The sequence below is a fragment of the Ammospiza nelsoni genome, chromosome 12 (assembly GCF_027579445.1).
Source record: "Ammospiza nelsoni isolate bAmmNel1 chromosome 12, bAmmNel1.pri, whole genome shotgun sequence".
In the NCBI taxonomy this organism is placed as follows: domain Eukaryota; kingdom Metazoa; phylum Chordata; class Aves; order Passeriformes; family Passerellidae; genus Ammospiza; species Ammospiza nelsoni.
This window is the reverse complement of record NC_080644.1, coordinates 1,723,337-1,747,500: the sequence shown is the minus strand read 5'-3', so window position 1 is coordinate 1,747,500 and position 24,164 is coordinate 1,723,337. Positions and strand designations below refer to the sequence as shown.

General features: G+C 45.1%; 1 protein-coding gene across 2 annotated transcripts in view; it reads right to left on the bottom strand.

Moving 5' to 3' along the window:
- The window catches only part of TSHZ2 (teashirt zinc finger homeobox 2), a 202,120-nt gene extending 185,061 nt beyond the window's left edge, over positions 1 to 17,059 (bottom strand). For both annotated transcript variants that reach the window (XM_059481089.1, XM_059481088.1), the window contains exon 1: positions 16,939 to 17,059. In XM_059481089.1, the coding sequence (XP_059337072.1) occupies positions 16,939 to 16,978 (40 nt within the window). In that variant the 5' untranslated portion in view covers positions 16,979 to 17,059. The remainder of the gene's footprint in view (positions 1 to 16,938) is intronic.
- Positions 17,060 to 24,164: the final 7,105 nt, after the last annotated feature.

The following is a 24,164-nucleotide window of genomic DNA, read 5'->3' as shown; positions in this document are numbered from 1 at the left end:
CGCAAAAAGCAGGCATCTTATAAGAACTGACTGGAATTCAGTGTGAAGGTTTTTTTTTTAATGCTGAGAATACACAATTTACCCAAAACCCCACTAAGGATCAAAACTTTTAGGACTGGGATGACAATCTAAACCCTTGGAAGCCACTGTGATGAGACAGAAAGACTGAACTGCATTCCCGATCCTTCTGCTGAGTCATTAAACATCTCTGTGCTACGGCTCACCCGTGGGAGGGTGAGGGGATAAGGAAAACTGCATCATAGGGAAGGTGGGAATATGAGCCTGGGAAATTCTGTTAATTCTGTAGTTTCCTGAAACTGTAGAAGTATGAAGTACTGGTATCTGAGCTGCAGAAAACCTCCACAATGCTTAAGGTTCCTCTGTCACTGTTCCTAACAGAGCTGATGAAAAATGTTTTACAGTACTGTTACAGGGGAAATTAAGTGACTGTGTATCCAGCACTGATATATTTTTTATGTCTCTTCTACCAACCCCACCCTAAAGCTGGAAACCAGCTCCTCACACCAATTTAAGACACATACTGCCCCAGTACCTACAGAAACTCTAAGGTGTGGATCTTCATCCTGCCTGCTTTAGCTGTGCTGTAGGATGCACCAAGAAACTCCTCTCCCAGACCTGGCTCTTTTAAAAACCTCACATTATGCCTGGAACTTTTGTTGGATTTGTTGCACTTTCTACTGTAAGGTTATGCCAGTTTGTCAACCTGCCAGTCCTGTTTTCTGTCTCAGTCAACTGGGATAAACACTTAGCCCTCCTTTTTCTTTCCCTATTACCACACCCCTTGCCTGTAACTGGTATAGATTACATCAGAAATTCCTTGCTGAGCCAGCTCTGCTAATAATTTTTGTTCTAAATCACAGAAAAAAACCTGTGAAATGTAATCATGTCCATACTTTTGTCCACTGCAAATACCCGGAAGATGAAATTAAATCTTACAAAGAGCAATCCATCTCTTACTCAATCACTCCAGGACAAACTGAAGTGCCAGAGCAATGGTTTTACTGTGTTTGTGTGAACTCCTGTTACAGGCTGAGGCCACGGGCTGGGAATCTGCGATCTGCCAGTCCAGATGGGATTAGAAATCACTGTCACGTATGAAACGTCTGGCTCTCAATGAAATTATCTTTGAGGGGCAGCTTTATAAAGACACTTTCCACAGAAGTAGGAGAGGAGTAGAAAAGGGGCTGTATATAACTGTACAGCTGAGATCAAATTCAATTAGAGCTGAGAGTTTGCAGCATTTTCAGTGAACTCTTTCCCTCAGCGAGCACCACGCTGGTTATTCAGCCTCTCCAACACCAGTTTACTGACTGCTGTGGCCTGATCACTCCTTGGGACCCGTTTCTAAAAGCAGAAGGTGGCACACAGCCATGCTGATGGCCCTGCAGCCATGTTTCTAAAGAAGTGTGACAGTGAGTGACACATGGTGACTGCAGGGCTGGCACACCCCGGCCCTTGCAGCACCTTCTCCCCACGGGCACAGGCAGCTGTGGTACCCACGTGCACACACCCAGCAAGCCAGCAGCAGCACTTTATCTCCCCTCAGCAAGGCCTCTGCTCCTGGAAAACCACTCACTTCAGTCCAGCCATGCCTTTTTAGCTAATTGGCACAGAGAGAAGCAGTTGAATGTAACAGAAACCAGGGCTTCTAAAGGAAGATAACATTTTTGAAGCCACAATTTCTATTGCTTTTTATTACCTTTACCTATGGTTTATATGAGAAGGGGTCAGAGAACAGACTGGGTGGCTGAGTAAATGAAGTCAACTTCTGCAGAGAAATGCAGAAGGAAGTTAGAAGACATGAGTGAGTTCACTTCAGTAGCCATATGAAGTTTTGACTCACTGCTATCTCAAGTAAAATTCCAATTTAATACACCCCCAAAGCATAACCTCATCTAGATAAAACAACAGTAATCCACTAACCAAATACACTCAGAAGAGAAAGGGAAATTCTGAGTAAGAGTACAAATATGAATCATTATTCTGATAATGTTTTTGTTATTATTTTTGCAGATGAATCTGAAAGCTCTTAGGACTCAATTAGGTTACCACAGCCAATAAAGATGAAAAGCAAAAGAAAGGCAGATACTTTCTGCCTAGACACCGTGGTGATGGGCACATCAGAAATGAGGTAGATTAGATAGATGAAGTAGACAGACACATCTAACTGTCCTCCAGTGCACTCATTTGTTTGACAGCCTGGAAAATGCCAACATTCCTGGGATTAAATGAAAATAGAAAATTGCATTTTCACTGTAAAGTATACATGGAACTTTCCTATGTCAGATTCTCTTTGTTAAAATAAACCAGGGCCCAACCACGTCCTCCCAGAATGACCAAAGCACAGTAAGATAAATGACATAGAAACCAAGGCACAACCAACTGAGAGCCCTTGGGCTGTTACCTTTGTAGCCAGGTTTTAGGGGAGTGATAATGACCTGCACACACATTGAGACATTAATTTTTTCCTGAGCTCGACAGCACCAAAAATCCTAAACTGCCCATCTTGCATTGCTGTCTTGATACCGTAATTCTTTTATCCACGACTTCCAGCTGCTTTACCTTTATGGGCTGGTCAAACAATTTTTGTTCTGTGGTGCCTTTCCCCCCAAAAAAGCAAAGGTAAATATCTTGGATGCAAAAAATACAGGAGAGCACTGAGTGGAGTGGCTGTCCCCAGAGGCTGCTGGGCCAGTGTGTCCCTGTGCGGCTCTGCCCAGCTCCCAGAGCAGCACATGCACACAGTGACACACGGTTCACACTTGTGCCCACATTCCATCCTTCCTCCAGGACGTGTGCTCCATGCAGAGCTGGCAGTGCCCACCCAGCCCTGGCAGCAGCACTGCTGAGCCCGGGGAGCCGAGCTGAGCGACATCCCGGAGCTGCCGGGGAGAACGGCATCCAGCTCCTTGTGACAGTTTTCCCCACACAACATCACAATCAGCCAAACACACTTGTAATCTACTGCAGCTGGTGTTTCTATAATTGATAGAGATATAAAAGCCCTTTTTGCTAAAGTTGTACTTTTGTATTTTTTTTTCTTGGGGGAGTTGTGAGAAAGCAGCTACAAAAAGCAAGCTTTAAATCTCAGATAATGTAGCTCCCTTTAGAATCCCGAGCTTAAAGCGAGTAGTTACGAGTTTTAGCAATGCAAAAAAAGGGAGCTAAAAACAAACATTTATTTTACTTGACGTAGCAAAACAGTGGATTAAAAAGTTAAATCAATGTGCCGTCTGAATGGTTCCTGCTGTAGCTGCAATTTCAAATGAAATAAGAATGTTATAAAAACTCGCCCGTATTAGGCACATTTGGAAATGTCTCCTTGTAACTGTTCTTTAAGTGTTCTGTCTATGAGCACTAACAGGTCACTGCACAGGAAATGCAAAAATATGTTACATTTTAATCAGGGCATATAAAACACTGTCTAGAATGTTACATTGCCCTTGGGAATCTGAAGTAAGTAGAGGAACTTTTACAAAGTCCAGGTCACTCTCCCCATTACATCACTGTTTAAAAAAAAAAAATATATTATTAGGTTACATTACAGAGATGTCATGTATTAGAACTTTCCCAGTTGCAGGATGACGGCTAAGAGATGCTTATTTCCTTGGAGAAACTCGTAATCACTCCCTTGCTCCCCTGCTCATACTTTGTATATTGGAAATAGTGCATTTTAACTGAATCAAAATGTTTCCAAACAATTATAAAGAGGGAGGACTAATATAAAAATGAGACTGTTCGTATACTCACAGCAACAACAAATTTCAGCACTTTTACCCTAACACACACACACAAATTGAAACTCTGCCTGGCTGCACCTCATAGGTGATAAAAAATTAAAGAAAGGATTTTAGCAGACATGTTTGGGAATGATTAAGGTAAAATGTCCCTAATCCAAACAAATGGAAACCCAGATGTTGATGGCATCATAACATTCCTCTGTGTTCCTGCAACTCTTTCTCCACATGATTTACATTTGTTTAACCCAAATCACAAGTTGGTAAAATCTTTAATAAGTTCACCAAAATAGCAAAAGAGTAATGCAGAGATGACTGTTTTCTAGATTAACATTCTCAAGATTTTAGTTATTTAATGCATAAATGCTGGAGGTGACACAAACCAGTACAATAACCTGAAGGCAACCTGCTCTGCTGAGCCTGATTCGAGTTTTGTGGCTGACTTTCAGATACAAAGATCAGATTTATAGGAAAAAACTCCCATGGGGCAGCAAACAAAATGAAATAAAATAACATTAAATAAAATAATGCCTGTGTCTGAGTAAAACCTAAGTGAGAGCCGCAGGGGCCCAAGGCAGGTACCCGCACAGCGACCCAGGGACCAGCCCTCCACCATGGGCATGTTGGGGCAAGAGAGGAGCTCTCAGACTAGCAAGCCTTTTATCTGCACAGATATCTGTGGTTGAAACTCCTGGCAGGATTCTTTGTGTTGTCTCTGAGCTGCTTTTGTACCACAGCTCCTTCAGTGCCCAGAGTGCCCACGCTCCCTTCAGCCTGACCCACCCCGGCCATGCCAGGCCTGGCGCCGCCACTGACCAACACCCCGTCCCACAACCTGACACCTCCCAAACACACCAAAAATATCAAATATATCAAATATACCATTGCCACACATTCTAAATGGGGTCACCAACCTGTCCATGTGCTGCCTGAGCTCTTCCACTGTCCTGTTGGCTCTGCCATCCAAGGGCAGCCCTGCGCCTGCCCGGCACCATCTTCTCCCGGTTTCCGCACCAGGAATTGAGATTTTCCTCCTTTCCACTGGGTTTTGCACTTTTCCTGAGCTGCCTGTGCCATGCATGTGGATGGGATCTCATCTCTGCCATTTGGCTGACATGGAGGGCACAGCTCTGGCCAATTTTAAGAGGATTTTTTGACTTTTTCCCCACAGAAGAAGGTCCCGCCTCACACGCGTTGGGCCTACCGCGCTATGGCGGCCCCTCAGGCCTGGCGCTGCCAGCCCGGCACGGCCCGGCAGGGTTTGTCCCAGTTGGACTGGATGGATTTCCTGCACACACCTTTCTGTCTGTGAGGTGTGGATGAGCACAGGCCTTGGGACAGCCAGCTGGGAGTCCCACGGGTGCCGCCACCTGGTTCACACCCAGGCCTGACCAGACAGGAGCTGCCGGCCGTGCTCCCGGCACAGCCTCACGGTCACTGTGGTGCTCTACACTGACCAGGCAATAAAGTCATGCACAAGAGTTTACCCCTGTTTGCTGTGGATATTTGATCATTTTATGCTTTCTGCCCCTCTTGTCCACGTTCTGCTTCCTAAATCTCTCTTCGTCCTCCCTCAAGGCCTGGGCTCCAGCTAAACACAAACAAAACCTTTTCATCATTCTCCTTCTGCTCGGACCCATGGCTGCCCCTGCAGTCACTGCCCTACTTATCCCCAGCTCAACTGGTTTTTAAGGGAATGTAATTGAAAAAGAGAAACCAAGAACAGAGCATGTGTGGTGGGGATGGCACATTGGAGAATGCTGTGTCACCTTCTAAAAATTCTTTGGCAACAGCAACTTTTAGGTTTTATAAGTCAGACAAATTTGGGTGGATTTTCTCAGGGAAAGCAGAAGATATCTCTGAAAAATGTTCACGTCACTGCCAGAAAGCTCAGTGGTCCCACAGCTTTGAAATAAACCCCGATGAACGTCTTCTAATTTTTTGCCAAATAACATCCTACCCTAAATTACAGGAAGAACGCTTTAAGAAAGAAAACACAGATTTTAATAATGGAAATGGTCTCTTTGAGCAGCTCAGAACTGGAAACATTAGAACCAGTAGAAATTAAACTTCTCAACAGGAAACCCCAAACAATCTGGACTATAAGAACTGTTGAGTCTATAACACAGAAGTTATTGCTGCCATGCCCTGGGCTATCCAGTGCTCCCACATCCACACAACACTGTTCTCAAGGATTATGCTGGTTTTCTGCTCTGTTCAAGATTTTCCCTATTTTTTCCCTACTTTTGCTATCACATATCTGAACTTTTACTACATTCAAGGCCTGCCAGGCAGGTGAAGATGCTGAGCCCTGGGCACCAGTGTTGGCTCCTTGCCCTGCCCTATTCACTGCACCTTGCCTCTCCGGTCTGAGCAACCCAGACGGAGAAAGAGCTCCTCAGACAAAAACCAAAACAAAAAAATACATCTGTAATTCCAACCACAGCAAAGGCTGATGACTTGTGCTGTCATATTTGAGCTGTTTTTTCTCATGCACAAGTAAAACAATAACCAGGCGAGGCTGAAAATCCCAGGTCTGAGTCCCTGATTCACTCAGAGCAGCCCTTGGCCATAAATTTCAGCAGTGCCTTAAAAATTGATAGAAACTCTTTTTAATCATCAAGTATTCAGGTGCTCATTACCGATATATACTTTAATGATGTGCCTTTAAATTTTGGTCTAGTTTTAAAAATACAGTTTCCTCAAATTCCATACCAAATCCAAGCCCTGTAATTTTGTTCAGCTGCTTTTTCCTTTCTAAGGTCTGCTTGAAACACAAAATTTAAAGAGTTTGCTCTGCCAGGTGATGTTTTGTTAGCTTTTGACAAGAGAAAATATTTAATCCCTTATTTTTTTTTCCTGCTCTGAATATTAGTTTAATTGTCACAAATAATTAAACTCTTACGAGTTAGAGACGTCTTCAGACATTTTGACAATACATATTAAGAGACACTTTAAGGCAAATCTGCACAGATCGGCTTTTATTTGTTATGCTAAACGATGATGCATCCTGATTGCATTTGTTCCTTATTTGTGTGTGCAACAGGAGACGCACTGTGAATGATCTGTAAGGAATAAAATGACAGTATTTGACAGGCTAGGAAATGTCTGGGCAAGGATACAGGAGAAGGAACCCTGAGAGGGCATTGTTTATGGAGGGGCAATGGGGAGAGACATTCCCTTCAATCTAAGGCAATGAAAGGCGCCAACAACTAAATTACAGTTAATAACAGTAAGAAATAAACATAAATTACATATACAAGGCTCGAGCTCAAGGACTTTGGACCACTAAAAATATATATTATTATATCAATTATCAACGAGAGACAAATTCCCATCCTGGGAATTTGCATACGAACTCTAATAACCTACTATTCAGAAATAGAGGCAAGTATTAATTTCCACATGAAAAGGAGCCACGGGAGAGCCTCCCAAGCCCCCAGCTCTGGAGGAGAAATCCCTACCTGGTGATTCAGCACCTCTGCTCAAGAGGGTAGCAGGTGGTCTCCCAGGTAAGGCAGATCAGCCCCATATTACCTAAGATTTATTCAGAGTTCCTGTCAATATAATGGCTGAAACAACCATTGCTGAGAGGTAATATGGTGTGAAATAAACATAAACAACCCTTAATGAATCCAGAGGCTATTACCTGCACCATATTTCTTCTATAGGCAATACATACATCTCCAGTCCAGGCAAACAACATAAAAGTGCCCCTGATTGAGGCCCAATTCCAGTTTACACAAGAGAGGGAACTGAGGGAGGTCCGTGGGAATTTGGTGCTAAAGGCTTTTGAAAATTCAGGTCTCTCTTTAGCTGCCCATGTAAGCATTTTGACCCCCTAGGACTGCAAGCTGAGCCTCCAGCTCTATCACCAGAGAATTCCAACCTCCTCTGGCAGTCTGGGTGGAAGAAAATGTGTATGGCCTGCCCAGCTGCAATTACACCAGGTTTTACACATTTCTCAGGGCAATGCTTTATAGACAGTCACATCCAGCTCTCCAAAGAAATGGAGAACAGTTTATGGGAAGAAAAGTAACAGGAACCAAATTCTCTGCTCCTGAAACTTACCACTGACCAAAATCCAGAATGTAAAAAACTTGATTATTCTGTATAAAATTCTTGCTTAGTCAAGCTCCCTTGGCTTGGTAGAATTAACAGAGCTCTGCTTTCCCAAACCATGAGCCCTCCCATTTTTGGGAGCTCCTGGCCATGAGCAAAGTGCCTCTTCCACCAGCACAGGGAATTGCATGGGAGGGATGGAACTGCATTTCCACCTTCCCCAGGGTCCCAGCTGGGCTGATCCCTCTTCTCCCCATCACAGACCAGCGATGCCTTGAGCTTCCAGCCCACACTTCCCTCCTGGAAATGCTCTGATGGTAGAAATGTGATCTAGTACCTCGAGCAGGGAACTGGGAGCAAACACTGCTTGACCTTGAGCAAATCAGGTAAAACCTCCCAGGTTCAATTCACCTTTCTGTACAGCTGAGGGGAAATATTCCACATCTCTGGGGTTATTCTGAGGAGTATCAGCAAGAAACCCACAGAGGAAAGGTGCTAAGTGTGAAGAAATATTGCTCCACTGCCTGACAAAGGACACACATACGAGCAGGATCCATGCAGCTAATCAAAAGCACTGGAAAGCTTTTAATTTTTTTAGCATTTAATGCTACAGATGATCAATATAACTGCTTAGCTTCTTTCTCCTTTCCCGTGTTAATTTAATGCTACTTGTACTGTGCTTATGTATGGCACGACACAGCTGAAAAACACATAAAAAAATAATTTTGGTAGACCAATACAGCAGCTGGCGCAAGGTTTCTTCGATACAAAACATAAAATCATAAAAGACACAGCGCTTTCCTGTGAAGTCCACTCACCCTGTGGGGAGCAAATGAGTTCTTCCTATATGTACAAAGAAAATTGCAGACCTTATAAATTGTGCTGGTGATTCGCCATGCAATTCACACAAAAAATATTTATATATGGAAAATTCAGAGTAAAATCTCTCTATGAAAAATAGAAATTACTTCTGTCCAAGTGCAGGGCGAGTGATAGAAATAAGGTTGTTGTCTGCACACAACAAACTGCATCAATGTGCAGATTTTCATTCCAATCTCCTCTAAGCAGTTTCGCTAGGAAAAAAACCATCTGAGCTATTAAGGTATTCTAGAGAATTTAATTATTTTCATTAAAAACAAGAACTGTAAGCTGCTCCTTTTTTCAATAGGAATTATGCACCAATTCCACATAAACGGACCCAATATCACTCCAGCAAAGTTGCTTTGGGAATATGTAACAGCCTTTTTTAAGTTATGAAAGCAATATTGGATGAGATTTACTACAATTTAAGATAAGTGGGTCTTAATTTTATATGAACAGAGAGACTTAAAAAGCAGGAAGGAAGAGTTCCAATTATATTGTGCGGGAATATCAGGCCCTGTGCAAAATTGCCCCTTTTCTGTTTTACATGCATAAAAACAAGCACAACAGGCTTTTCAATTAAATGAGTCTTTTGAGAGAGATACAGGAAGAGCCAGCGAGCTCCTTAAAACTTTATTGCTTTTTATCTTTGTCAGGTAGGACTGTGAGTTGAAAATGACCTGTTCTTTGCAGCTCACAGTCCTTCCTGAGAGCCTTTTCTTCCTCTTTGACCCATCACTTTTAAAGGTTTCCCAAAACAGGAATGAGAGGCTCGATCTGGATTAGTTTTCCCCATCTACTCGGTAGTTGTGCTTTTCCACAGCCATGCAGAGCTCAGGATGTTTCCCAGAGTCTCTTTAGCATTGGGAGTAACTTTAATGAGCCTCAGTATCATTAGAGGAGAGCAGTTTACAGAACACAGGGAGAAAAGACACAGAAAGGAATAAGATACAGCTCTAATAGATACAAGCCATGGAGATGAAAGAACGAAGTCAGCATCTCATTTGCATTAATACAATAAAAATACAGCCTTAATGTTGCTAGTTGTAAATTTTTTTTCAATAAAGTTCAGCCTGATTATATCTGGGAAAAAGGTAGGCTGTGCATTCCTCATAGTATTTATCCTATAAAGAGCAGTTGCTGCCTATTAACTTTCTAGATTTAATTGCTACTAAAAGCAATCTCCAGGAAACTTCAATTGAAAGTCACTCCTCAAGAACCGATGGTCTGAGCTCTCAGAACTGCTTTGTTTATGGCAACACAAAGCCAGAGCTCCAATTCACACAGCTCCACTCCATCATTATGTTCAGTATTTTGTTTACTGATATTATGTGTGTGTATGTCTATAATTATACACCCAGACACACACACACCAGTTCATCACCAGAATCAGGCAAAAGCAATACTGCCAACCTTGTTTATACAGAAAGCACAAAGCACAACCTCAAAAATCATGGGACTGGCTGAAAATGATGGGAAGTTAAAAACAGTCACTCTGAGAATCAAGGCATTTTTCTTCTGCATAAGAACTTCCAGACTGCTTGTTTTCAAGCTCCTTTCCAGAGTGAGCAGTTTGAAATAAATTTCCTTTAAAAATGCATATTGGACACTTGCATAATCATCATCAGACTCCAGGAGCTGGAGGTTTGAAGAAAATAAACCCTAACAAAGGACTTTCAGGGGACACCACTGCTCACAGCACAGTTCTAACATTTGGGCAAAGATTGATGCGATAATCAAAACCTGCTCTGAAGAACCGAGCTCTCCAGGTGCATCCCTCTCCCACCCAGGCACTTTCCTCCCCTCCTTGCAGGTATGGATGTGTGCATGCCTGAAAAGGATCCGTTTCTCAGACATTTAGGGCTGTTTGTTCTATTTAACTGTGGAATTTTACCAGTACTTGGGACCATCAGGCGCTGCACGTTAGAAACTCGGTATTTTTCACAATCAGATCCTGTCATTTTGAAGCTATTGTTGTGCCTTTCTTTTTCCTAGGGCAAAGGGGGAAAACATTTCTTTTAGGGAAACAAAGATTCTCTTCATTTTTCTAAATGAAACACTTAATGCAACAATTAGATCAGAAGACCAGTTTTTCCGCTTCTTTTTTTTTTGCCTGAGAAAGCTCACAAGGTAATGGATGAAAAGCCAGCAACAGTTGAAGAGGGATGTGTAAATCTAATGGGAAACACTGTGCTTCTGTGATGCTTCTCTCCTTGAAACCTTAAAAAATACACGGTTTGCTGTCAAGGTACTTCTGAGTTGCAGAAGCCGTTATTATAACACGGTAAAAATTACCCTGTGCCAACAGCCTTGAGTGAGAAGCCACCTTAATGAGAAATAACTGCTTTTAGCCCCTAAAAGCACATGGAACTTTCAGGCTTTGGATTTGCAACCCCATTTTCAGGCGTTTTCTCGAGAGCTGCCACCCCTGTGCACAACATGAACACCGTGCCTTAAAAAAGGTTTTTTTAAAAGCCCATCTCACCTCCTGGTACCCAGAACCAGCGCTCAGTCATTAACACAGAGCACAGAAACGTGACTGGGGAGGGAAGTTGGCCGAGCAAGCAGAATATCTCAGTCATCCAGCCTTCAGGAAAGAATAGCTCACTAGCGTTGGGAACAGAAGTTCCAAGCAGAACTGACCCTGGATTCAAAGCTTAATGGAAGAATCTGGTCGCTCTTCAGAGGCAGAATGCTTCTCCAGGAACAGATATATTGGATTTTGTAGGTGAACAGCCCAGTCTTACACAGACAGTCCTTCCACAGGCCAGTCACCCACTGAAGCAAAGTGCTGAGCAAGAGCTGCTGAACTGGGCCCACTCTCATGTAAATGATTGTAATTAAATAGGTAATGAAAAATCCCTGCTCTTGCATGAATGAAATGGAAGATTTCAGCTCGGAGTGTAATGTGGTTCCACTTGGCTCCTGTATCAGATTGGGAGACAAATGAAAATGTCTCTCTGCTTGCATGAGCATGCTTTGGAGGTAAAACTTCACAAATATTTTCATTTTGCAGAGAAGAAGGAAAAACAAAGGCTTATTCTAGCAGCAAAGTCTGTAGGATCCCACCTTTTTAAGGCAGAACATGGCACACACATCTCAACCCGAGAAGCATTAAACAGAATTTGAATAATTTTACTTTGCCTCTGCTAATAATACGTCATCCAGTGGAAGAACCAGGCCTTATTCTCCCCTCCACCAGCTGACATGATATTTTTTTTACATTTGAGCTCTTAAGATCTGCACAATAGCTTAACACAATAAGTGTTTAGCCTCTGGTTCCAACTGTAATTGATAGAGTACAGTTCCATTCCCTCTGCTGCTGCTAAGTTGGGAATTGCAGCCACAGCAACTGACAGCTTTTTTTTCTCCGCGAGTCTGGAGTTGCTCTCTGGGAGTGATGTCCTCATCGGGATGGGAAGGGAAATGACGGCAGAAAAGCTCACCCTGGGCCTGTGCTACCGAGGGACTCCAGGGACCTCTGCTAGGGGAGACAGCTCCTCAAGGTGGGTGATGAAAATGAGAGCAAAAATCAGGAGGAGAAAGCTCCGGCAGGAAATTTCCAAAATGCTGCCGGTTTGGAGAAAATGGGCTTCTCAGAGAGCACGGAGGAGGGAGAGCAGTTATGCACCAGAATTTCTGACAATGGACACGTTTTCAAAAGTGCTGTAAAATTGTGTCATTTGCTGATGGAAATGTCTTTTGTTTCCCAGTCCCGGGGGCTGAACTCTGGGTGCACCCCGCTCTTCAGATAGTGGGGAGATACTGGGCTAGGATAAATGAGAGGAAAATTGAAATAGGGAAATAGGCACTAAAATGAACGAGATTTCAAATTATCCCGTTCAGGCCTGAGTTCTGACACGGGAAAAAAAATTTCCGAGCAGCTTTGGGCTTAGGAGCCGACTGCAGAATTTAACGCAGATGGCGACTAATTTTGGTGCCTCTTTAGTTGCAAAAGTACCTATTTTTGAAGATATTTAATTAACCAGGATTTAAAGGCTCCTCTTGTTTGTGAACACCTTGGCCTTTTTGTCATCTGTCAGCATTGTGATGTGCACTGTAAGTGAAGGGTTCTGAGGCATGAACTGTTTAGGTGGTTTTGATGTGCAGTTGCTTTTCTGGAGGATGTTGAAACAAAACAGTGCTGCCATTTCTACAGTTTCATTCAGCACTGCTTCCTTGGAATCTGCTGCCATTGCCCCTGTTAACAAGGATACAAACAATCCTGGAACAGCCACGGTCCTCCTGGATACTTTTATAGAGATATCTGGATGCCTTTCACCATAGAAATACAGGGAGCAAGCCTTGCTGGTTATTTACTCTGCTCTCTGCACAAGCAGAATTTCACATTCTAAATACAATCCTGGTTTAAATAACCTTTCCTACTAAGGTGCAAGCTGCAGCTTTAAAGAACTCCCTGCTCACCATCTTCTGCTTGCTGCTCTATGAGGACTCTTCCAAAAACAAACCCGTGTTATTCTACAGCTCCAATAAACAGAATAAATGTCCCTGAGTCCTGCTTCTGCTGTACTTCTCCCCAGCTCTGGTTGTTAGCTAGTCTGTCGGGGCTGAGACAGAAAGAAAAGAAGAAATATAAAATTTCACCCGCAAAGGGCGTTAAGTCCAGATTCCTCTTTGCAGGCTTTAGAAAGGCAAACTACCAATTCATGATCACAAAATAAAATATGCACATTTAAACAAGCTGCAGGGGAAAGGAGAGTTTAATCCAGTGAAATTGTGTTTGAAAGCTATTTCATACCCCTAGGAATAAAATCTGAATAGCAATTCTGCTTTGCTTCCACCCTTTTTCCACCCTCCTGTTAATATATTACCATTTGTTATGGAATCGTTACGAGACTTTTGCCGCAGACGTGGCTGCATTTTGCTGAAGGATGAAGGAGTTTGTGGGCCCGAGCCTCCTCCTGCTCACAGGAGCAGCCAGGACTCAGTGATGCTTCAGGGGAGCGATGTTTGATTCGCACCTGAGCGGGGAAGAATTGGCCCCGTTTGTAAAGCCTTGGGGTGAGAGCCCCAACACACACGGGCTGCTTACTGCAGACACAGGTCCCATCCTAAAGCTGCCTCTGATGGAGAGAGCTGCAACTCTCTGCCTCAAGAACTATCGACTTGGCAAGTGACGCTCTCAAAAAGCAGGGATGATTCAGAAAAGATTCGGCCCTGCAAAGATCAAAATGCGTTTGACATCGTTTCGGTGTTGATGTGAAATAAAGTGGCTCTAAAAGTGTAACCGGAGAGCAGAAATCCCCATCATCACACATAAATAGTGCCCCATTTATCCAATTACACTCCCTTGTTTCATTACAATGCTCTGGAATATATTTCTTAGGAATACAAGGCTTAAAATTAATAATAGAAAAGGACAAAATTGCCACGTATATTTCTCTAGATAGATTTTCATCTAACAGCAGGACCTCACTTCTGATTCACTTGCTGGTTCTCTCTAACCTTTACATTATTCATTAATCAAACTCGAAACCTGCTTTCAAAGTCAGTGCATGGCAGTAATTATTTACAGTTGTGCATAGTATTTAATTTTAAGCAATGACAAAAGCAGACATGTCCAGAATCATAAGGCTTATCATTTTTCTTCCCTCGGAGGTGAACTATCTGAAGAAACTAAAAGTTGCAAACTTCTCTTCAATATCTCTGCTGCCATCAAGACAAAATACAGTGCAACTGATACCTTTGAACTTGTACAACTAAAAATAAATAAAAGTGAAAATTAAGTAATATATAATGTATTAACTCCTTTAAATAAAAGGACTAAGGAGCTTTGCTATCAGCCTTGATGAGAGATACATTTCTTATTGCACAGTCTGTCTCCTGTCACTTTGAGGTATTTTTCACCATACAAAACAGAACCTCAGTATTATCCCTGAAAATGAAAGTCAGTTTTAAGAACTATATACAACAGGCACGTCTGCTCTTTGAAACTCCCCCCTACCCCCCACAAACAGACAAATACAACTTCAAAGCAGGAGAACTATTGCAAATGTATAAACCTACTTCAAATAGTTCTGCTGGCTGAAACTGGACTGCATTTGCAGGATTTTGCTCACCTGAAACAACATTGATCTGAGGAGAAATCTAATCAAAGAAATGCACCACTGAAGAGCAATGCACGTTTTATAATGAGAATGAGAAAGGAGAGATCTAATTGTGGTCATATGAGTTTCTCCCTTGTCACTAAGATCTTAAAAATGCTGTAGGATCCTGGATAAAAACATCTCTTACTGTATCTCAGCAGGGAAATCCCGGGAAACAACAGCACGGGCTCTGCTCGCAAAAATTTACTTACTGTATCCTATGTTTCTAAAAAGGAACACCGTGCCCTGCCATGAAAAGATACTATACACATTCCAAGTGAAAATTCTACTTTGAAACCCAAATAAAATGAAGCCTCCTGTTCCTGACAGAGAGAAAAAAGGAGCAGCTCTAGCACTGTCACTGTGCCGATCAGCATCCATGAAAAAGCAGCTATTTATTTATCCTGCAAGTTGAAAATGTGAATGCCTTATTCAGATCAAACCTCTTGGTGAAGAAAATAATAATAGCGACTCTGACAGCAGAGGCCTCCCGAATACACATATATATATATTTATAAATTTATATAAACATGTGTATTTCTAGCAGAGCTGTTATTTATGGCGATCACCGTAAATTTGGGATCTCTGCCTGCCAGGAATCCCAACCTGCATAGGTACATTCACTGGGCACGTCCCAAAAGCTCCTGCCTGCAGCCCATTGTCCTGCACCCAAGGAAATGCAGCCAGAGCTGAGAGTTGATAAAAGTTCTGCATGTCCCAGTTTCTCTGGGGTGACATTTCCCCTGCGTGGATCCCAAGCACTACTTCACAAAGTTTATCCAAGTGTGCCACTAAACTTGCCCATACGTTTTGTCCCACATTTGCTGTGCTATGCCCAGGAAATACTCACAAGGGCGAGGGAAAAATTTTGAACTAAAGACATCAAATATGAGTTTTCTTTAAAAAACTAATCCCAGGAAGGACACAAAGGGAAAAAAGAAGGGAAAAAACCCGCCTACATTAAAAGCCAAACAAGATAATAATTGTGCATGTCTGGCTAAGAGAATCTAGAGGGCAAGCCTTACGTCATTGGCACTTGGGTTACCATGGTGAGTGATTTATTGATATATATCAAGAATGAATAGATCAAAGGCAGCAAGATGACAGGTGATCAATCAAATGTCAAATCAAAGCTGGCAATCAACTGGAAAGCTGATTTTTCAGTGGGTGGGTCTGGCAGAAGAAAAATGAACTTCCATATTGCGCTTCTCAGAAACAAAACCCCACCACACTATTAAAAAAAAAAATAAAAAGCAATTAAGGAGCCTGAAAGAAAACTCTTTGAAAAGATTTACTATACAGACCCACTCGTCTGTTTCTTTTTCTTGGCCCCCAAAAGAAAAAGAACACCCTACAATGACAAACAAAACACTTCCAAAGTTGCAAACTATTTTCTTCTGTTAAAAAAAAAAAAATAATAAATTGCAAAACCACTTGGCATGTGCAAATATATAAACTCGGCTACGAAACAAAAGAAGGATTTGATTTGAAAATGTGGATTGTCTTCTAACAGTCAGAACGTTTCATTTTATTTCCTGTTGCAATTTTCACCACTGATGATCAAAGGCTGAACTTCCCCACCGGGTTCATCAGCAGAGAGAGTCCCTGTACTATTTCAGGCACACACAGCGCTCTCTCACACACACACCCGGCCAGAACTGCCATCAGAAATACGGCGAAATAAAAGATTAAACACCCCGACCCACTTCGCGAAACATACGGATCCAAAGCGAAAGCCACCGGGAGGGGGGAAAACCAGAAAGGAGGGAGGGAAAAAAAAAATCTATCCTAAAGCTAAAAGCGAAGGGAAGCCCGGCTGCTTTCGGCTGAGGCAGGGGAAGGGGCAGGGGGAGAAGGGGCCGGGGGAAGAAAGTTGGGGGGAAAGTTCCGGGCGGGCAGCGGAGCGGGAGCGGCGGCGAGCCGGGGGCAGCGGCGGAGGGCGAGCGGACAGCCCGGGCACAGCAAAACCTGGCAATAAGCGATGAAACTGGCTCCTCGGACTCACGGAGGGAAAGGGAGGGGGAGGGGGATAAATAAATAAAGATCCAGCCCGGAAAAGCAAGGGTGACCCTAAATAATAATAAAGATGGGGGGTAGGAGTGGAAGGAGTGGAGAGACAGAGGCTGTGTAAGTGGATGGCTTCTCCTTACCTGCAGCCCGTTTGGGTGCTTGCTGTTTCCTCCTTGGCATCGCTCTACTTTCTCCAATCTCACTTCTGTCCCCAGATCCGAGAGCCCTGAGTCGCTCCTGAGCCGTGTTCCTCTGCCTCTCAGCTGCTTCCCCAGCACCCCCCTCAAGCCTCCCCTGCCCCCCTCCTTTCCACTTCACTGATAGGAACCTGTTTGGTTTTTATTTTATTTTAGAAATCTAGGTTTCTTTCTTTCTCTTTCTCTTTCTCTCTCTCTCTCTCTCCCTTTTTTTTTTTTTTTTGGTTGGTTTTTCTTTTTCTTTTTTTTTTTTTTTTTTTTAACTGTTGCAACACTTGCTTTGCTTTGATTCAAACATCCAAGCTCAGGAGCAAATGAAAGGCGCCCACAGTGCCAGAGAACGGTAATAAATAAATAACAAAATAGATCTGTATATATTAAAAAGGCAGCTCTGGAGAGACTGTGGGGCTGGCTGCTTCCTCCCTTCCCTGTCCTGTCCTCCTCCTCCTCGCAGAGCCGTATGGCGGAGCGGTGCCCGGGTGTGCGCGGTGTGTGTGTGTGTGCGTGCGTGTGTGTGCGCGGAGCGCCGCAGGTTCCGTGCTGTCAGATGCCAGGCAGTGAGTGATATGGGAGCGGACAGGGAGGCTCGGGATGGGAGGAAATGTGGGATCCGCACACACACGCGCGCACACGCACCCCCGGCGCGGGCACACGCGCGCACACGCGCTCACACACACACACACGCGCGCCCCGCACACACACGCGCGCACACGCACACACAGGCAGGGCGAGGCGATGCCAGCGAACATCGATCCGCCGAGCAAACTGAACATTAACAAACTCCTCCTCCGCGACCCGATGACAGGAGGAAATTTACTCCGCGCAGCCGGGCGGCAGAGCCGTTCATTAAAGAGACAGGGCGCCGGCACCGCGCCCGCCGCCGCCAGCGCCGCTGCCGCCCCGCCGGCCCCGCGGGGACACCGCTCCCCACGCGGGGACACCCCCTCCTCACACCGCTCCCCACGCGGGGACACCCCCTCTACAAACAACCCCAACGCGGGGACACCCCCTCTCCAAACCCCCTCCCAACGCGGGGACACCCCCTCTCCAAACCCCCTCCCCACGCGGGGACACCCCCTCCTCACACCGCTCCCCACGCGGGGACACCCCCTCTCCAAACACCCCCAGCGCGGGGACACCCCCTCTCCAAACCCCCTCCCCGTAGGGGACCATCGTCTCCCTATGCGGGACCTTCCCCCGCACACGCGGGACCACCCCACACCCCAGCCGGGGTGACCCCGGCCCCGCAGGATGCGCTTCCCAAGCGAGGGCGCCGCGGGCAGCCGGGGCCGGGGCCGGGGCGCTCCACCGAGACAGGGCGGCTCCAGGGGAGAGCGGGGATTTGCAGCAAGGATCCCGCTGGGCGGCCCGGGGCGCTCCTGCCGCTGGGCTGCCCGCGGCTGCCGGGTCACCGGGGCGCCCCTCAGGTGTGCCCGGGGCTGGGGACCGGGTCTGGGGACAGGGGATGCTCCCCCAGGTGTGCCCGGGGCTGGGGACCGGGTCTGGGGACAGGGGATGCTCCCCCAGGTGTGCCCGGGGCTGGGGACCGGGTCTGGGGACAGGGGATGCTCCCCCAGGTGTGCCCGGGGCTGGGGAACAGGGGATGCTCCCCCAGGTGTGCCGGGAGCTGAGGACACGGGGGTGCTCCCCCAGGTGCTCCCTCCCTCCTGTGGATAGCCCAGGGCTGGTGACCAGGTCCCTTCCCTGCCCAGGGTGTCACTCTGCACCCTGAGGTGTCCCAGCCATAGGAACATGAAGGGATCAGAGGGTTGGACATCGAAGTTTGGTGAAGTTCGGGTGAAACCTCTCTGCTCCCTGAATTTCTTCTGGATTTAGGGACAGTCAGGTCCATCCATCAGCTTTTCCTTCAGCTGCTGTGAACACCTTGAGGGTTTAAATGGGATGGAAAGGATAGATTTGGGATGGAAAGGATGGTCTAATTTCTATGTATTCAACTATAATTTGTATAAGACCTCCTAAAAGTGGCTTTTCTGATACTCCATATCTTAAAGCAAGAAGTTGCTGTAGAACTGAGTTTTTACCTTTTTTTTCCCTTGTTTTAGCATTTGACTCTTCCTAATGAAACTGTTGGGATTAATAGTAATAATTTGCATCCCTCTCAAATGTAAATATAAATATATTATATAACAAATATAAATATATAAATATATGTTTATATATCTGTTGGTTACAAACAACTAACACAGAGCCACTGTGTTGTAGCTGGTATCACTGAGCCATCTGCAAGGACAGGCCTGCAGTCCCCCAGTGACCTTTGTGTCCAGCAGCCCAACGCCAGGCTGTGTTTATGAAAGTGTCCCCCTAACTGCTGTCACTGAAATTATTTGATAGCCTTCCCTGTACAAACTCCAGCAATTTTTATATGCAATAACAAAGTATTTATTGGTGCAAGCAAATGCTTAGTTTGAAAGATAAAATAGGAAAACACTACTATAAAATACTCATTTTCCCACTTCTGCCTGGCATAACTCACTCAGGAGCGAACAGCCCTGCTCGGATCAGTGGGAATTGTGGGGATGTCTAGTACCTGTGTGCAGCAGGTGTAAAACCCTGCTGGTGCACACCAGGGATTTCCCCTTTGTCTCCAGCCCAGGCAGGTGTAAACACAGGGCCAGGAGGGGCCTCAGCAGAGGGACAATTATCCCTGCCCTGGGATGAGGAGCAATGACACACTACTTGCCTTGGGAAGGGCAGCCTGGACCTGGATCAGGCAGTTCAGCACAGGGTGGCAAAGATTTTCTCTTTACATTTTGTGTGCCTTGAGTTGAGATTTTGAACCCTTCAGCTTCTGCATGTTGGTTCCCAAATCAGAAAACTGCAGATACCTCTGGCTGGTGTTCTGTTTCCTCTCCTCCCTGGGTGCACAGAGAGGTGCAGCACCTCCCATAGATTGTTTATTGTGAAGGATTAAATGCTGTTTAACCCATTGATGCTGTAGTAAGATTTCTCCCAACTGTGGGACACGATGTGGGTGCTGGGACACTCGCAGGCACGAGGGGGTGGAACAGAGGACAGAGTCCTGTGCTATTTTAGCCTCTCCCTGTGCTGCTCCTGTGCAAGCTGCAGAGGCAGGAGCCGTGGTTCAGGCAGGGCAGCAGCTCAGCGTGCTCTGGGACCAGAGGAGCAGCTATTGTTCTCCAGAGCCGTGGCTCCAGTCCAAACGTGCGCGCCGGGGACGGGATTCGTGTCGGTGCCGCTCGCAGGCTCCACGTGCGAGATGAGAAAGTCGCTGCTTTAAATGGTTACTCCTTGGGGAAAGGGGAATTGAGAAGATGGACTTGTGAGTGGAGCAGGAGTGAGATGGCACCCTATCCTCGGTGATAAATGGGAGCATTAACAAGGCTTGGTCGAGAGGAACCCTACAGATTTATGGCTTCCTGTCTCCACCAGCAGATGCCATTATGGCTGACAGAACAGAATGCCTTTCAAGAGGGAACTGGGCTGGGATTATGAAGAAGGGGGAAAAAAAGCAAGCAGAGTCCGGTGTCCATTTTTATCCACTGGTCAGAATTGGCTGATAGGTTTGAATAGAGCTGGAAGTACCCAGCGTGCGTGTGCTCCCTGCTCCTGTTATTTATAACAAAGTTGGTGAAGGTCATTTAGCATCTCTTTTAGCACAGGAAGAACCCATAATATTTACTGAAAGCATTTTTGCACTCTTGAAAATTAGAGATAATAAAATGAACAGATAGCACTGGAGGCTTCCTTGGCTTATCCAATGGAATAATCTCGATGGGTGCTTAATGTTTACTTTGGAAATGCAGCAAATGATTCTGAAGCTATATTGAATTTTATCTATTTTTATTACATTGCAGAATAATATTTCTCTTTCCTGACAAAATGTTATGACCAGTAATAGCAATGGCAGTTATGCATGTTCAAAAAAGAGTAATCAAATCTCATGCTTCAGGGCATGAGCTGAATTCCCCACTGGGATCCAGAAGGATTTTTTTCCCCCCAAATATAGCAATATACAATCAAGTAGGTATGTTCTTAGAGGATTTCCAATTTCTTGGTTAGGTGCAGATTACATGTAGCAACAGTGTGACCTGGGATTGTGAAAATCCTCTCTTGCTGCAGTTTGGGCTGGTTTGGGTCTGATTTTTCAGCCTAATGTGAGTGAGTTGTTGTGCCTCACAGGAAAGTTTACAGCCACTTCTGTGTGCAATAAAGGGCCAAATGCTCCTTGTGTACCTGACTCTGATAACAGTTCCCATCAGTGCAGTCACAACAAGCTCAGCCCTGTGACTTGCAGTGTTTTATCTTACTTATTTTTGTTGTCCATCTTTCCTTCAGTGACTGTTCTGCTGATAATTAAACGTGGGGATTGTTTTCTTTCCTTCCTTTTTTTCCCCTCTAGAAGTTATATATATGTAGGTACACAATTCCTCTTGAATGAAATTCACAGTGTTGGTGACCCCTTTCACGCTTTCCCTACCATTGTAGAGAAAGAAAAGGTTTTAATTCTGGTAAGTCCTGCAAACAAAGAAAGATTTGATAAATAAATAATTTTCAGTATTGCCAGTTAATGGCATTGTCAGCCTCAGTGTTACTTCTTTCTTTTTAGAATTGTTGGAGGAAAATTATTTTTAAAAGGATTTGGGTTACAATGATTTTAAAAACATCAACTTCAGGACAGACTGAGGAGTCTTTAGAGAAAATGGAGAACCTGTAGATCAGTTGCAGTCCCTGCCTAGGAACAGCTTTGACTGTGCTCACTCCATTGAGGCACATTTGACCAACACCATGCAGATTCAGCAGCTCCTCTGGGCAACCTCTTCCAGTGGCTTTACCAGGGACAAATTCATCCTACTGCTGGAAAACTTGGTTTTTTTGGGGGGCCTTCTCAAATAAAATGGAGAACAGTTTCTTCCCTTCCTCTTTGAGGCAGTTTTGAACATCTTTGCAGACATGTTACCCCCACTCCCAAACCATCCCCACTTCTTCAGCCATCCCCTGCACATCACATTCCCTGGCCCTCATTTCCCTGCTCCGTGGCTGGACAACATATGATTTGAGGTGCAGTGCCAAAACCTGACTGCTGGATTGTGTTTTCCAGCTCCCCAGCAGCGAGTGAGATTACTTCACATGTCTAACACATGACAGTGCTGTTTACATGTCCCAGTTTGACACCCGCCCTTTCTGCAGCAGCATGACACCGTTGACTCACGGAGAGCTCCTGATTCAGTGCAGCCCCAGCTGCTTTCCTGCAGAACTGCTTTGTAATCACTTGTCCCCATCCTATATTTGAGCCGTTGATTATGCATCAGTGACAACTTTGCACTGATTCATCTCGAATTGCATCCTATTTTTTCCGAGTGTTCCTGCAATTTGTCAGGCTCGTTCTGGATTACAATGCTGCCTTCAAAGGCTGCTGCCGTCCCCCCTGGCTCGGCACCATCTGCAGATCTGCTGCTCAATATTTGCTGTTCCACCTCCTGAGACATTAATAAAAGTGTTGGATATTGCCAGGCCCAGGACACTCTCCAGGCATTATTCCAGCCTGACAATGGGCCGTGAGGGGATAATTCTGGAGTGTGGTTTTTCTACCTCTTCCAACCCCCTGCAAGTCATCTGGACCATGTGTCACCCAGGGAACAGGGACAGGACAAGGGAAAATGGCCCCAAACTGTGCCAGGGGAGGCTCAGGCTGGGCATCAGGAGGAATTTCTGCATGGAAAGGGTGGTCAGGCTTTGGCAGGGGCTGCCCAGGGAGGTTTGGAGTGCCCATCCCTGGAGGTTGCTCAGGAACGTGGCACTCAGTGCTCTGGGCTGGGGACAAAGTGGGGACCAGGCACAGCTGGGACTGGATGATCCTTTTCTGGAAACTGTTGGGCCTCCACAAGGCTTCAGGGATGGCCACTGGTAGTCCTGAGCTTCTTCTGAGACCTGTTTAATGTCCTGATCTTCCCTCTGTGCTTTCTAAGTCGTCTCAAACTCTCCTCCTCCTGCAGCCAGAGCTCCCCTCCTCTGACACTGGTCCGGATTATTTCTGCAATCTGATCACAGCTGATTCCCAGGGCGAGGATGAAAGTAAAAAAGGCTTTTTTAGGGTGATCTGTCAGAAACTTTCTCCCTTTGCTGAGTGACAGATGTAATCTTTCCTGGGTCTTTTCCTGCATAGAGAAGGCACTTACCAAACACTTTCTCCTTATTATGTTCCTCCGAGTTGTATCTCATTTGGTGACTTTCTCTTTGTAATTCTTTCCCTGTGTGTTCATGGCCACTGTGAGGAACTCAGATAAGTTTTTGCTGCACTTTTTCACATTTAGGCAAGTACTCATTTGTTTATAGAATATTTCTTTAGGATTTTGCTTTTGTAAGAATATTCTGTGTTGTGCTATAGAATAATCCTTCTGCCCACAAGAGGGTGGAACAGCAGCACTGGGGCAAAATCCTTTTCCCCCTTGGTCTGTACACAGATGAGTTTGGTGGGTTGGTAGGGAAGGTTAAATTTCCCCTCCTGGGATGAAACGCTGCTATCACCAATAATTTCTGCTTTGAGTCATGAGAGCATTTCCAGAGCTCTTTCCCTTCTAATCTTCACTGCAGGATTCACCCTTTGGCTGCAACACAGGCCCTGGGGTTTGAGCTCCCATCTCACTGCAAAAATCTCCTCTTTTGGGGCCAAGTAAGGAGAGTTTCAAGCAGTGCAGGGTTTGCAGAGCTCTGGCTGCAGCCCCCTTCTCCAGCCACATCTGGGGCTCATTTCTGCCCAGTGCCACCAGCTCACTGTCACAGCTGATCTCACTGCACACCCAGCTCACCGCCACCCACGGCAGCCCAGCTCCAGAATTTATCATCATTCACTCTTGCAAAGGCTGAAACAGCCTGGAAGCTTCCCTTTTCTGAACTGAATTTCTCCTTCCTTAAGTCACAACAAGTCTCCAGTTTAAAAGAAACCAAAAATAAGCACTCTGCTTTTTCTGAAATAAGTACAGCAGGTGAAATCGTCATATCATTTGTGGTATCATGTCCCACCAAACCAGCAAAAGCAGCTAATTAAATGAGTTGGATCTAAAAGTTGTTCACGCCACAATCCACAAACCTATTTTCTTCAGTGGATATTAAGTCCCTGATCAGCAAGAACTTGGATTTGTGTGTTTATTTTCTTTCTTAAAAAACAGCAAGCTAGTTAGAATTTTGGA